The sequence below is a fragment of the Martes martes genome, assembly GCF_963455335.1.
Source record: "Martes martes genome assembly, chromosome: 5".
NCBI lineage: Eukaryota > Metazoa > Chordata > Mammalia > Carnivora > Mustelidae > Martes > Martes martes.
In genome coordinates this window covers 131,340,249-131,354,369 of record NC_137892.1, presented here as the reverse complement: position 1 = coordinate 131,354,369, position 14,121 = coordinate 131,340,249, and the positions used below count along the sequence as shown (strand labels likewise).

The 14,121-nt window shown below is 40.0% G+C and overlaps 2 protein-coding genes across 6 annotated transcripts in view; one reads left to right on the top strand and one right to left on the bottom strand.

Moving 5' to 3' along the window:
- The window catches only part of FGF10 (fibroblast growth factor 10), a gene marked incomplete at both ends in the record, with an annotated part of 79,562 nt that extends 68,924 nt beyond the window's left edge, over nucleotides 1-10,638 (bottom strand). The window contains one exon of the mRNA XM_080804125.1: nucleotides 10,293-10,638. Within this exon, the coding sequence (XP_080660251.1) occupies nucleotides 10,293-10,638 (346 nt within the window). The remainder of the gene's footprint in view (nucleotides 1-10,292) is intronic.
- The window catches only part of MRPS30 (mitochondrial ribosomal protein S30), a 735,966-nt gene that overhangs the window by 410,347 nt on the left and 311,498 nt on the right, over nucleotides 1-14,121 (top strand). The gene's annotated exons all lie outside the window — the stretch shown is intronic.

The following is a 14,121-nucleotide window of genomic DNA, read 5'->3' as shown; positions in this document are numbered from 1 at the left end:
CCCATGCCATTCATGCATTGCGTGGGTTGCTGTCCACTTCGTTTCTGCCCTGCTTCTTTGGTGGTTAGTATAAATGTCTTATATTATCTTCCAACCCCTTGTGAGGATCTATGTCTAGACTGTAAACCCTTTGAGGCTATGGACCAAAAAGGCCACAGTCATGGGATGAGAATCAAGAACCTTCCACAGAACTTACTGAGAGCTGGGCGTCTCTGATAATCCTGGCTCAAAATCATATCATAACTTAGAGCATAGTTTGTCTTGAAATATCTCACCTAGAATCGCTTTTCTCTTTTTGCCTTTTCTGCAATAATCTCCTTTCCTCCAATCTCCACAGTTACCCATTTCGTCCCTGTTTGTTTTCCTTTGTTCTTTTACAATATGTCCTTGAACTCATGTGTTATCTTCTTAATTTTCAACTCTTCTCACTCTCTCCTCAAATTATCTTCAGTTTTCAAATATCTGTTACTAGTTTCTTTATAAACCAGATCTTTGCTCTTCCCCCCCAAACTTTAGAGCATTACAAATACTACAATTGCAAATCTTAAGTAATTTCAGATGTTCAAATATTTCCCTTTAATAAAAATGCTAAGTGTATTCCTCATTCCTGCCTTTCTCCAGTTCCAGTGTCTTTACTTCCTTCTTCAGCAAATAACCTGCTAGTTGCTTTCCTGATCCTTTTCCTTAAAACAAAGGGAAGCATCATCTTTACATTTTCTTTATATAATACCCATTTGATGAGGCCTTCTTAGGCACCAGGCACCATTAAACTAGTTCATTCATTAAGTCTGACTTCTCTAAACTTCTCACCAAACCCTAGGCTCAGTGCGCTGATTCTGTACTTCTTGGAGGAGGCGTCACTTGCCATCCTCTTCCTACCCCCCCACCTCAGATGCCTTTGAGGTTTAGAATAGTTCCCAATTGTTTTCTTTTAGAGTATACTACTTGTTTCTTCCTAGTATTTACCCCAATTTTTCATCACATCTTTGTTTACTTGATCTTTCTTTCTTTCTTTCTTTCAGTCACTGTCTTTAGACTATGAGAGCAAAACCATCGTTTTTCAGTACTGTATGTACGTGTCACACAGTATCTGACACAAAGCAGGCACCCAATTTCTGCTGAATGAATGAATAATCTCATTTAATCGTGACCATATAGGAAAGAGGAAGGTATTGTTAATGTTGTTGTTTTACTGATAACAACTTGCCCAAGTCATACACTGTTGTCTGGCAGTTCAAAACCTTAACTACACCCACTTCTATGTCTTCAAAGCACATTTTCAATCCAGGACCATACTTGTAATCACTTTTAATCAAAGCCCACACTTTTAATCCCTCTTTCCTACTGCCTCTTTAGCAGGAACTCTGGACTTAGCCTTTCTTACTTTGATACCGTGGTGTGATTACTTCTGTAGGATTCTTTTTAGATCACAGGTTCTCATTTCAGTTAATTTAACATGCCGTCAAATGCCAGTGCTTGGGTTATATTTCCTTCACACCTTTCTTGTCATGTCAGCCCTTTTGCAGTGCTACTCATTAGCTTGATCTCTTTCCTGGGAGTTCAAAACCCTTGTCTCCATCACTCTAGCAAAAAGCATGTCCTCCTCCTTCCACAGTCTGTGTCTAAATGCTCTCTGGCTTCTTCTGCTTTTCCTCCAGCTTCGAACATTCTAATTATATGTCCTTTACTGTCTCTCTTGCTTCAGCTTTAAAGCACTTCTGTAGTTTTGTTTATTAAGTTTTTATTCCATAATCTGATCAACATGCTTAGCACTTTTTTTTTTTTTCATATTTATGGAATCCTACCCTTCTATGGAGATGTTCCAAAAAATGCCCTAGAAATTTGGTTTACTATATTGGTAATTACTGTTATTAATAACATTGTAAATATAGCTTACTTTAGATGAGAAATAGTTTGTAAATTAATATCATATGTCACCATTTTCCCCATGTTACAAAATATTAATTTTTCTTTTAATAATTCTATTAATAAATCAAAGAAATTTAGGCTTTGGAAATATATCTACATCTATATATTTATATAATTTGAAGCCAATTGTGTTTTTTTAATTTTAAGTCAATTGTAAAAAGAAGCTTGACTTTTAATTACTATGGTAACAGAGCAATCTAACATATATAGTCAGATTCTGTATATAATAAAAATAAATTTAATTCAGCCATCAGTACAAAAAGGCTCTTCCTTGAAAGAAATACGAACACACATGTTTCTATTAACTCAAATTCTAACTCCTGTCAGTGTCTTAATAATTTTCCAACAAAGATATATGCATTTCTATATTTGGTCAGGTTGGAGTGTATATATGCATGTGTATTTTACATTTTTTGACAACCATTATTAATAAGAAAACAGGTTTTATTTTTTAAAGCTACATTTGGCAGGGATGTACAGAGAAGCTTTGTAATTTAAGGGAAATCATGAAGTTGGAAACAGTAAAGACCTTTATGGTTAGCATTCACCTTCTTTGAAATAAATGTTGACTAAAATAGAAGAAAAATAGTTATTTGATTCTCTAAATCATCTTTACTTTTCTCTCACAGGAGTCCAAAGGCAGAAAGGTGGTGAAATTGATAAAGTAGCTAGTAAGTGTTACATGTACTAAAACAAGTTAAAAGAAAGGTAAAAGGAACCTGTAAAGAGAGTAATTGGAAACAGGATATTTAATCTGGGGCAAACTGCAGAAGGATGATTTAATAACCAGTCAGCATTCATTCACAGAAGGTACTTTTCTGTGGTTTGCCTATTTCACTAAAGGCAAGGCTCTAAGAAATTGACCTGAGTGCTGGGATAAGAGAGAATTCACTGAAGATTCAACATGAGAAGAGACTCCTGATGGGGTATGTGGAATTTACATTGCTGAAGAAATTTATGCATAGAATATCAGCTATCTATCTTGGATGTTGCACATTCAAAAAGGTTGAGGCTGCTGACTCCAAATATGACATGCTAAGCTATGATAATGGATGACTTCCCCTGGCCTAAGTGGTATGGAAAGGGTTTGGAAACCAGGGAAAGGTCGGGTGGGAGGAGGGGACAAGAAAAAGAGGAGGAAAATAATGAAGGACTGAAAAGGCATCATGGTTTCTGAAAAAGTATCAGAGGCAGGGCTACCACAGATGGCTAATATTTCAGGTGTATAAATGTCTCAAGACAGAACTATTAGGGCCCCTGGGTGGCTCAGTCATTAAGCGTCTTCCTTCAGCTCAGGTCATGATCCCAGGGTCCTGGGATCGAGCCCCGCATCGGGCTCCCTGCTCTGCAATGAACCTGCTTCTCCCTCTCCCACCCCTCCCCCACCCCCGCTTGTGTTCCCTCTCTCACTCTTTCTCTCTGTCAAATAAATAAATAAAATCTTAAAAAAAAAAAAAAAGGACAGAACTATTCGAAGTTGATGAGCCTTGACTTGTAGAGACTTTATGAATTATGTTGGGTTATCCTCAAACAGGGGCAAGGCATCAAACAAGGCTAAGGATGAAAACCAAGACGTACATTTTTCAGTAAAGCATGTTAACACCAGGTGCTTGAAAGAAAATAATGATTATAGAAAAATGATCTTTTAAAAATGTTCTCAATTTTGCAGTTAAACATTGCTATTTGGAATTGAGTTGCAGTTAACCTACACTATTCATAATTAAGTAATAGCCGTGGTGCAGTTATTAGGTTATATTTAGTTGACAGTTACCTGAAGTTGGGGATATATTGACTTAATCAATACTTTGCCTCTTCTATTATGGTTAATTAAATGGTTCATTAATCGCTCCATGTCATCATTCACTGTAGGAAGCATGCCAAACATTTGAAAATTCCTCATTAATGATAACACACGTACTGACAGATTAGATATAGGTAAAGGTAGACAGATTTAGGCTAAAGAATTATTAGGTGAACTATAAAATGAGGCAATGCTTTACTGCCAGCACTATGAATCTTTCAGATGGTAATTGGATGCACGTGTTAGCAGCAGTAAAAAGTCACTGTCCAGTTGTCCACCTTACATGGGAATCTACTCTGAGTGTCTTCTTTGATTTATTGTTCCAATTAGAACACAGCGTTCAAAGAAAGAACACAACTGACCTGATTTTAAGGCCAGGGAGCCTTTAAGGCGATTATTTGGTGGATGACCTGACTCCCTTTTAGGTATCTTGAAACTTTCTATTTGTGTCAACTCTGTACTGATTAAATATTTGGTTTTAAACTGATTCTATAAAACATTGACATTTTATATTCATTAATTCTTGTCAGAGTGTCAGTGATGACTTCCCAAGATGCAGGTACATTTTCTTTCACTAACTTTAAAGGCCTAGTTCTAGGTTGTCACTTGTCATCCAGACTGACTGGCACAGGTAAAGGGAGCAGGCACTGAGGGGAAAAAAAAAAAAAAAAGAATGCCAGTGATGAAAAGTTAAGTATTTTTGATTGGCAAAACCAAGTAACAACACCACTGGTCACATGGTAAATGTAAATGAGTCTGAAATCATTGCAATACACCATTAAAAATGAAGATATTTCTGCATAAAAGACTTGAGACAGGGCACCTGGGTGGCTCAGTGGGTTGAGCTGCTGCCTTCTGCTCGGGTCGTGATCTCAGTGTCCTGGGATCGAGTCCCGCATCGGGCTCTCTGCTCAGCGGGGAGCCTGCTTCCCTCTTTCTCTCTCTGCCTGCCTCTCTGTCTACTTGTGATCTCTCTCTGTCAAATAAACAAATAAAATCTTAAAAAAAAAAAAAAAAGACGAGACAAAATGAGGTTCATTATCTTCTAGACTCTGATAAAGCTGTATTAAAATTACATAAACATAAATCTTATGTCTCATCATACTGGAAAATTGAAAAAGAACTTAAATTCTGGGAGGGAAATGCTAATATTTTACTTACTTATATTAAGCAAATATCAACTCTTAATGTGAACAAATGTTGGAACAGTAATACTAAAAATGTCATCTGAATTACTCTTCATTGCAGAGTTCACAGAATTAATGTTAAGATAGATTAAAATCACTTTGAACTAATACACATGTATTACTCTTCTTTCTGAAGGATAATAAAGAAATATTATTTGTACTACAATTTTGGATAAGTATCCAGACATTTAAGGCTTAGGAAAGATGTAGATATTCACAGGCAGCTCATAAATGTGAGGAACATTAGCTCCATTTCAAATGAGCTGTCAACTTTTTTCCAGCATTTTTGGCTTGTGGAAAGTCAGACATTTGGATAATAAATGGGGTTTGCCTCTGCACATGAAGGTAACTGTGCAGGAATTTAAAGTGCTCATTCATATTCTACTATAAGTTCATTAAACACTAAAAAAAAAATGAACTGGGATAAGCCTTTTTGCTCTAAACCAGACAGTAAAAGTATAGAAGAAAATATGCATGCAATGGAGTTTCCTTCGCTCTGTGAGACACAATTTTTCTTTTAAATTCTGTGCTTAATCATCATTTTGAAAACACTTGTTTTTAAAGATTGGGCCATACCTTTGCCTAATAGAATCCTAAAATACCCAAGACCTACCTAGAAATTGGCATTTCTGAGTTCTCATACTCTAATATTGGCATGTGATTTCTGCCAACTGTTTTCTTGGGTTTCTTCTAGTAGGTTATAAATCAGGTTTATGAAGAGTAAACTCTGTAATTGTGCATTTTTTAATGGATTTATGATAAAGCCATCAAAGTGGAGGGTCCATACGGTAGGAATGCAGTAAAGGCAACAGGACAGTGTCATGTAAACATTAAATACAGTGCCTTCCACCTTCATAAATCCTCAGTGCACATGATTAAGTGCTGTCAGTTGTAAATTATGCAACCAAACTCTAGAAATGACCACAACTTAAATAAGATACCAGTTGTATATAGGTTTTCTTTCCAAAAATCCATTGTATATTTATTAGGAGATGATATTCAAATCCCTATTTTCCTCAACAATTACTTTCTCGCCCTGACTTAACTTCCTATAATGTCTTAGTCCTGATTTAGAAGTAATAAGGCAAACCTTTAATCCTAGACAGTAATTTGTCATTTATATGTGGTAAAATACCTTTTAGATTTGTAGACTCATTTTAAAGCCTTCTTAACATATATATAGCTTGAGGTCTCTACGATTTTGCCCTTTTTAGAGTCGTATATCAGAAGTTTCTGCAACAGCCCAATTTCACACTGGTATTTACAAAAAAATTACTTTAATACACATGGGAACAATTAAACATTTTGCCCTCGGCTGTAAACAATTACTATACACAATGACATTCATGGGTTTTTCTTAAATGGTCATGTATTTCTAATGCCCTGTTCAAGAGATGAGATCTGTGTACATGTATTTTGTATTTCCATAAGCAGATATATTCCCAAACAAAATATCGAAAGAGATATTTCACTTAGAGAATGCACTAACCTTGTCTGATACTATGTAGCCACCTGAAGTGAGGACACCTTGAACATGTTTCATTTCTGTTCCTCTCCCAATTTACTACTGTTCCTTTGAACCTGAAGAACTGTCGGTGTTCATAGCAAGAAGTGATTACGATTTTAGAATTTGTTGTTTAGAGTTTTGAGGCATCTAATTAGAATATTATTGGCATCAATGTTGCCAGTAGTGGAGGTAAAAGAAATAACCAAATAGATTTGGTTTCCAGTTGAATGACCTTGGATAATTTCCTTTTTTCAGCTTCATCTTTGAAAAAATATGGATAGTTATACCTAAATTATAGGACCATTATGTGTTCAATGATCTATATATTTGAAGAAATAGGCACACGCTACACTGATTTCTCTGTTGTTTCCGAAACTCCTTTTCTGCAAAGACTCCCAAGCACTGTGGCTTTCTGTTTTGAGAATAGCCATTCTCGGCAATCTCAAGTTTAGGGATACATTTTCTTTTCACTAGACTCCCCTTTTCTACAAGTGACAACCGTGGGAGAAGCCCACAGTCCACTCACATCCAGAAGTAAGTCTACCCAGTCCCAGTTGCAAGGGTATCTAACAGCTGTATCCAGCCTTTCCTGGAGACCAGAACTGGAGCTGAGTGGTAATGTTTCAAGGGCAAAGCGCTAGATGTAAAGAATGATAAAACAAACTTAAATGAGCCTAAGCAAACCTAGTGACAGATACACTACAGCTATTCTAAATTATTCAAACTTTCTTAGAGTTCTAGCTGAAAAAAACATAATTCATCTTTGCTCCCTTTATTCTATTTTCATATAATGGCATAGAAGCAAACCAAAAACCACCCCTCTTCCACTTAAAAAAAAAAAAAAAAAAAAAGTTATAATCACCCAAATTGCGAAGAGTTTCTTTAGGCATATAATATTTTTAGAACCATCCAATTTCTGGGAACCAGCTTTGGAGGTAGAAGTTAAAAATGATTTTGCAATCCTTTGGGTGATTTCCTTACTTCCCTTTTGTTAGTATTTTGCTGGCAAAAAGCCAGTAAAGCAGTTGTTTAATTACCCAGGACATCCCAAACATGTAACCTCTTAGATAAGCTGTTACTGTATTTTAGCAGCAATAATACTAGGGTCAAAAGTAACAAAGAAAATTAAGCTTCAAATAAGCAAACCTCAAAAGAACAGCTTTGTATATTGAGAATAATTAATAACTTGTTTAGGAAAATGTTACTGAAAAGTGGTTTTTGGACAAGGAACTGACACTCTTCAGAAACCCTAATATTTAGCAGGCTACCATTTGGTGGGCTGGCTGGCTGGTTACCCTGTAGGCATGGCAAAAGTTTGTTCACATGTAATTATGCAACATTTAGACAATATCTTAATGATACCATGTAGTTCAGCTGAATCAGTCCAGCTGGAAATTGTAGCAGTGTTCTGATTACCCAGCGACATGTGAAATTAAGACTTTTTCAACCTCTGCTTTTCACTTGCTATGTTTTGATACAGATGTTCTTGGAAAGCCTAAATTATTATGGTTTGACATTATTTAGCAGTAAGCCCCACCCCCTTTCATTTTCAACCATTAATTAACATTGCATTACTATATAAGATATGATATTTTAACAAGGGCTGTTGCTACACTTTATCATATGGAAGAGATATTATATTTTGGATAGTTAAAGTGGAAATTTTCCACACTAGTTTTTATGCAATAAAAATTATATACTCTTATCTTCACAGATAAGTCTTGTTGTAAAAATATACTTCTATGTGTATCCTGACAATCATTTTATTAAATAAGCACACACGATTATTATTTTAGAAAATATTAATTTAAGTTGCATAAACAAACTAGTATAGATTGGTCCTTGTATCACATTATAAAGACACTTAAAATATACCAATAGCAAAATCAAATTAGTGTCAGAAAAAATGTGGAATTTTGCTCAAGGTTAACACTTTGAAAATATATTTATCTCCATGAACTAAAAATACAAAGAAAGGTTTCAGTCAATGGGGATTTTTTTTTTTTCTTTTTAAACTCCCATCTCCCTCTTTAGCAAGTGTTTAGCTTACTTCTTCCCCTATCGTCCTACCTGGATGACACAACTCTTGTTTTTGAAGTGAACAAAGGTATTAAATTTTAATCAACAACTATAACATCTATGCACAGTATCTAATGGATTCAGGTAATAAATGACTTTCAAACAAAATAATCATTAATGACATTATTTCAGCCACTTTCTATGAATCAGAATGGAAAAAAAATAGGTAATGGACTATTTAACATCTCTATATTAAACACAAGATGGAATACTTTAAAATACTTCCACAAGTGCTTTTATTACTTCTAAACACACTGCTAATTTTAGTAAATGGAAGCAGCTGCTGAAGAGGAACAGAAGTTAATGCTGAATACATGTGGATCCCCAAATAAGAAATTTTAAGTCTTAATTCCTATAAATCTTTATTTAAAAAGAAAATGCTAAATTCTGATTAACTGTCTTTCCCCTTAGTACCGGATACTTTTCTGGGCCAAGGTATCTTGGAATGTCCAACCCTTGTATTTAAGTCAGTTGGCAAGAAATTCCCAAACAACTGACACATAAAGGGTAATTTGGAAGGACCATTGAGATAATGCTAAATGGTCATTAAAGATGTTTAAATGTCATTGTCTACTGTCCTCAGTGTGCCATTACATAGCCTCAGGATCCTTTCAAACAGCAATCAATAGAGAGTGAGTAAGTCTCACCACTTGAAAGTAACTAGGAAAGGAAGCCAACGGAATAATCTGGCTTTGCTGGACTGATTCAAGGAGAGACACAATATCCACCCCTCCTCTTCTAGTTCTCCCTCCCTCTACCCAGCCCACAGCCCCGCAAGAAAGAAGCGAAAGAGCTAAAGAAGGAAAGAGAGAGAAGAAAATGGAAAGATATCCAGGGATGAGGCAGAGGGCGTAATTCATCCTGAGCAGAAAACCTCATCCAAGGGGACAAACTATAGCCATGGAAACAGACTTATGACTTTTACTTTGAAAATAAGAGAATGACAATGAAATTTGTGTGAGGTCTGTGTGAATCCAGTCCCAGATGTTTACAGTGCTGTAGTAGTATGGCTCTGCAATATGAGAGGTTTCAGAAGAAAGGAGTACAACAGGACACCACAAAGCAGCGCATATGCCATTGACAATGCAGACATGAGCATCATGTTACCAAGAGAGAAGGCAGGCAGAAGACAAATAGCAGCGGTGGTGCCTGAAAAGCTAACTTCATGGACTGCAATCACTCAAACCAACATGAGGGGGAAAAAAATCAGAACCAGAAAAATGTTTGCACTCCTGTCTAGATAGGTAGTGGGGTAAAGAGTTGGGGGTGGGGAGCCAGCGGAATTGACTTTTCTTTCTTAAATAAGGTCCCATAAAGCCCCTATAATTGACAGCGGATAATTATTTTCAGCTTGAGGAAACTGTCCCAAAACTCTTAATAAGATTGCCAGCGAAAAGAAACCAAATGTGTTTACTCGAGCCATTTCCAGAAGGGAGGGAGAGGGGACCTTGAGATGAGGTGCGGAAGGGCTGTGGAGACGGAGAGGGGGCATCTAGGCACAGCAACAACTCTCCAGCGCCCTGCGTGGTCCTGGGAATGACAAGCCTGAGAGACGGGGCAGATGGGGTGGCAAAGAGTGGGGGGTGTGGAGGGAGCTGCGCCAAGGAGAGGGGGTGCGGCAGCACAATGTATGGGGGGGAGTGATTTAGTGTGAAAGTATTCCACTTAATCATTTTACAGGGGTTGGGGACGTAAATATTTAGCTGGCCACATCTGGAACAGATTTTCCCCCCCTTGTGGGGTGGGGGGTGGATAATTGGAAGGAGGGGAGCGCGCATTTGTTACTTACTGTACGGGCAGTTCTCCTTCTTGGTACCGCTGACCTTCCCGTTCTTCTCAATCTTGAGAAAGTACTTGGTAAAAGAGAATAGCTTTCTCCAGCGGACGTCTCCTTGGAGGTGATTGTAGCTCCGCACATGCCTCCCCGCACTGGCGGGAGAGGAGAAGGAGGAAGAGGACGAGGAGGAGGAGGAAGAAGAAGAGGAGTTGGTGGCCTCTGGTGACACCATGTCCTGACCAAGGGCTTGGCAGGTGACAGGGATGGAAGACACCAAGAACAGCAACAAGAAGCAGCAGCAGCAGCCAGGCAGGTGGGGAAAGGCTGAGGCACAATGTGTCAGTATCCATTTCCACATTGTACTGAAACTCTCGGCACTGGAAATTGTCTCATCAGAAGGAACATACTGGAAGGGTAAGACCTGGTGCGAGGCAAGGAGACAGCTGGAGGTGGCGGCCGCTGGTTAGCTCCCTCTGGGCGCGGATCTGGCCAGAAGTGAATGCACCAACATCCATAACTCCTCGGAAGGGCCGGCTGCCTCTCCTCGCTCCTTTCTCAGATCCGCTGCCGTGCGCCTCTCGAGTCTCCCGGTGAATGGTGGACGTGGGTGGCCGCAGTAGCAGGAGCTGGTGGTGGCGGTGGTGGTGTTGGTCACCAGCGATCTTCACTCCCCTAGGAGTTACTTTGTTCTCTTCTTCACTCCTTTCTTCACCATGTTAGATGCAAAAAAAGGTCTAAAAAACAGATGACAGCACGGTGAACAAAACCCACAGAGGTCGGGGTGGGAGGCTGGGGGAGATATCTGCGCCTCTCGGGGGTTGGCACCTTCTCGCCCCTCTCCGCAGAGCCCCAGCCTGCTAGCCGGTTCTAAAAGCGCGTCCCTTTGGAGTTGTCAGAACTGGAGGCGAGCTGCCGGTCGCCGTTGTTTCCTTCCCCCTCTTGCTTTCTCTTTTTGGTGGTGCCTGTTGATTTGAAGCCTCCAGAAAGTCACTTCTTGTTTGGGGGAGATGGCGGTTGGTGTTTTGTTTGGCCCTGTTTCCCTCCCCCCCCACCCCCTTCTTTTGGAAAGCCCGCTTGTAAACAGGTTGAAGCCTGGAGTCTAAATGTCAGTGATTCTAAGCCAGAGGTGGGCTCTGCCTCTGCTGGTCAAACCTCATTTGCAGGGGTGGAGAAGCGGGGGGAGGGGGGTCAAACGGCGGTGGGACATCTGAAACCCTCGGCTGCTGGGAACGCCAGGGAGAGGGAGGGGGAGGGGGCCGAGAGGGGGGAGAGAAGGGGAGCAAGGAGGAGAGAGCCCGATGCCTCCGCGGAGCTGGGGGCTGCCGGGTCCCTTCCCCGCGGCCCCGCGGCCGCAGCCTCCGCCCCGCGCCTCCAGCTCCGGCGAGCTGCTGGAGAGCGGCGGCGTGCGGGCTGCGCGGGCCACCGGCGCGAGCTGGCTTCTCGGGCTTTCCGAAGTTTGCTGTCCTCCAGCCTGAACCGGTCCCCTCTGGGGAGCCCCCTTCTCACTTGTTCTCCAGCGTAGGAGCTTTCCCCCCTTCCTTTGGCTGGGGCGCACTTCTGAGCCACCTGGAGCTTGCCGCCGGGCTGTTTCCCCCTCTCTGGCTCCCAGAAGGAGGGGCGGGCTGGGGGAGAAAGCAGAGGATGCTGTGCATAAACCCTCTAAAGCGGCAGATTATAAACTGGTCGGCGTGAGCACAGAAAAGGGAGACATAATTAGCTTCTTTTCCTCCTCTTCTGCCAGCTTCCAAGGAGGTCTCCGCTTTAATGAATCACTGATTTCTCGCTTCCGTTGCTGAAGTAAAAAGTTCACACTTTGGCCCTCTCTGCCTTTTAAGCTGAGGGAGATTTATCGTCACCCTTAAAAGTCGCCTCTCTCTTGGCGCAAATGAAACAGGGGACCGAAAGGACCAGTTTCTAATTGCTAGCATGAGCCCTTCACGGAATCACGCGTGCACTTCAAAGCGAACGCACTTCCCTGAGATTGCGAAGATCTACCCGTAGGATTTGGCCGAATGTCCTGCTGTTTTCCATGCGATTTCCTTTGCGCTTGGCCATAATAGGGGCGTCCTTCTTTTTTCTAGCCTTACATTTAATGTTAGGAGGGCTCTATTTTACGATGGAGCTGCAGTACCAGTTCTCCCTCCTTCTCACCCTCACCGGGTCGCTAGCAATGCTCACAATCCAGGTATAGATAGAACCAAATCCCTGGCTAGGAAGCCTTGCCAAGAATTAAGAGGCACGAGACGCAGATAACTGTGATAATCGGTTCTGATCCCAGTAAGAGAGAGTTCCTAGAGGATGCCTACAAGAATTGCTGTGTACTGGGTAGGGAAGGCTTGACTGGGAGGAGGAACTGAAGATGTCATGGCGTCAAATATTTGCGTTCTATAAGGCAGTTAAACATTAGTGTTATGTTGAAGCATATGGAATTGCCGTATTTTCTATTTTTTGACCTTCCAAAGCGGCAATTTCATATGCTTCAACTTAATAGTTAGACTGCTGTTCTAGGATGGAGAATCCTTCAAGGTGAACTTGGGAGTTTGACCTCTGTAACTGTAATTGGAAGGGAGCTAATCAGAGGGGCTGGTGTCTGTATATACAACAAGCCAGAATCCCTACAATGTGCATTTGACCTTAGTCTTCATTGTGAAGAGGAGAAAATGCAGAGAAATAAAAAATCTGGCTTTAGCGATGGGCATTAGCAATGATTGCCCAATTACGTTGTTTAGTGACCTGAAAAAAATGGCTACTTGCGTCTGCTTATATTTTGCTATGCATTCAGAGCCTTTGAAATAGAACCATGTAATGCTAGAATCAGGATTTTAATTGCATTTGTTTATAACCAATTGCAATGCTTACTGAAAAGATTTTGACAATGTGGTGAATAGCACAGTAGTTTTTTTTTAAATTTAAATCAATTAGTTTTGATTTTTGTAGCCATTAATTGGAAACTTAAATAAAGAACATACGTCATTCGTATGCTTGAAGTTTTGTTCTTTCATTAAAGCTTGGATGTTCAAAAATGAAATCACTGTGCTAATTTTAATTTTCTAGTTCACAGTTTTATACCTGACCTAACGAACGCTTGAGAGAAAGCGTAGTGTTTCTAAGGGACTTGAGTTTCAGTCCAACTGTTCAGTAGAATCCAAATGTTTGAACTGACAAAACGAATTAAAACTGCATGTTTTTTTAATGTTTGATGAAACCATACAGTAAAGATTCTGTTGTGAAAAGTTATAAAATATAGGAAGTGGTAATTTTGAGGTTTCTCTACACTGGACATCAACACTATTGATGCCAGCTTGAGATCCTCTTAATTTTTTTTTTTAGACTCACAAAAGACACCCCCTCCTACCCTGAAGGTAGTCCCCCCTCTACTCTCCTCACCCCCACATCTGCTGACTTTCTGCTCCAGCAGAGAAAGCTGTTGGGATCTTTGTGAGAAGTTTCATATTTTCATTCTGTTTGAAATGGGAAAAAAACACATCAGCAGACTTCCATATTAAAATCTAGTTGCAGCAGGTGCAGTGTTTAAAACTTCTAGAGTCCTTTCGCCGTTCTTCTGTACAGCGTGATGACAGGAAGGGCATTCACAAAACAGCCCAAAGGAAAAGCTGACATAGCTTTTTAGATTATATCTCATTCTTCTTTTTCTTTTCTGTACAGCCTTTCTTTTATAGCACAGTCGAATCCCTAAATACTCCTCTGCTTTGCATTGTTAGGTCACCTCTGAGGTTAGCCCGAGAAAGCCTGAGAAAAGTTCCACAGGAAAGATGCACTATTTAACGGAATTCAATCTCTCCCAATAGATTTGAATCACTAACATAAATGTATGAATGTA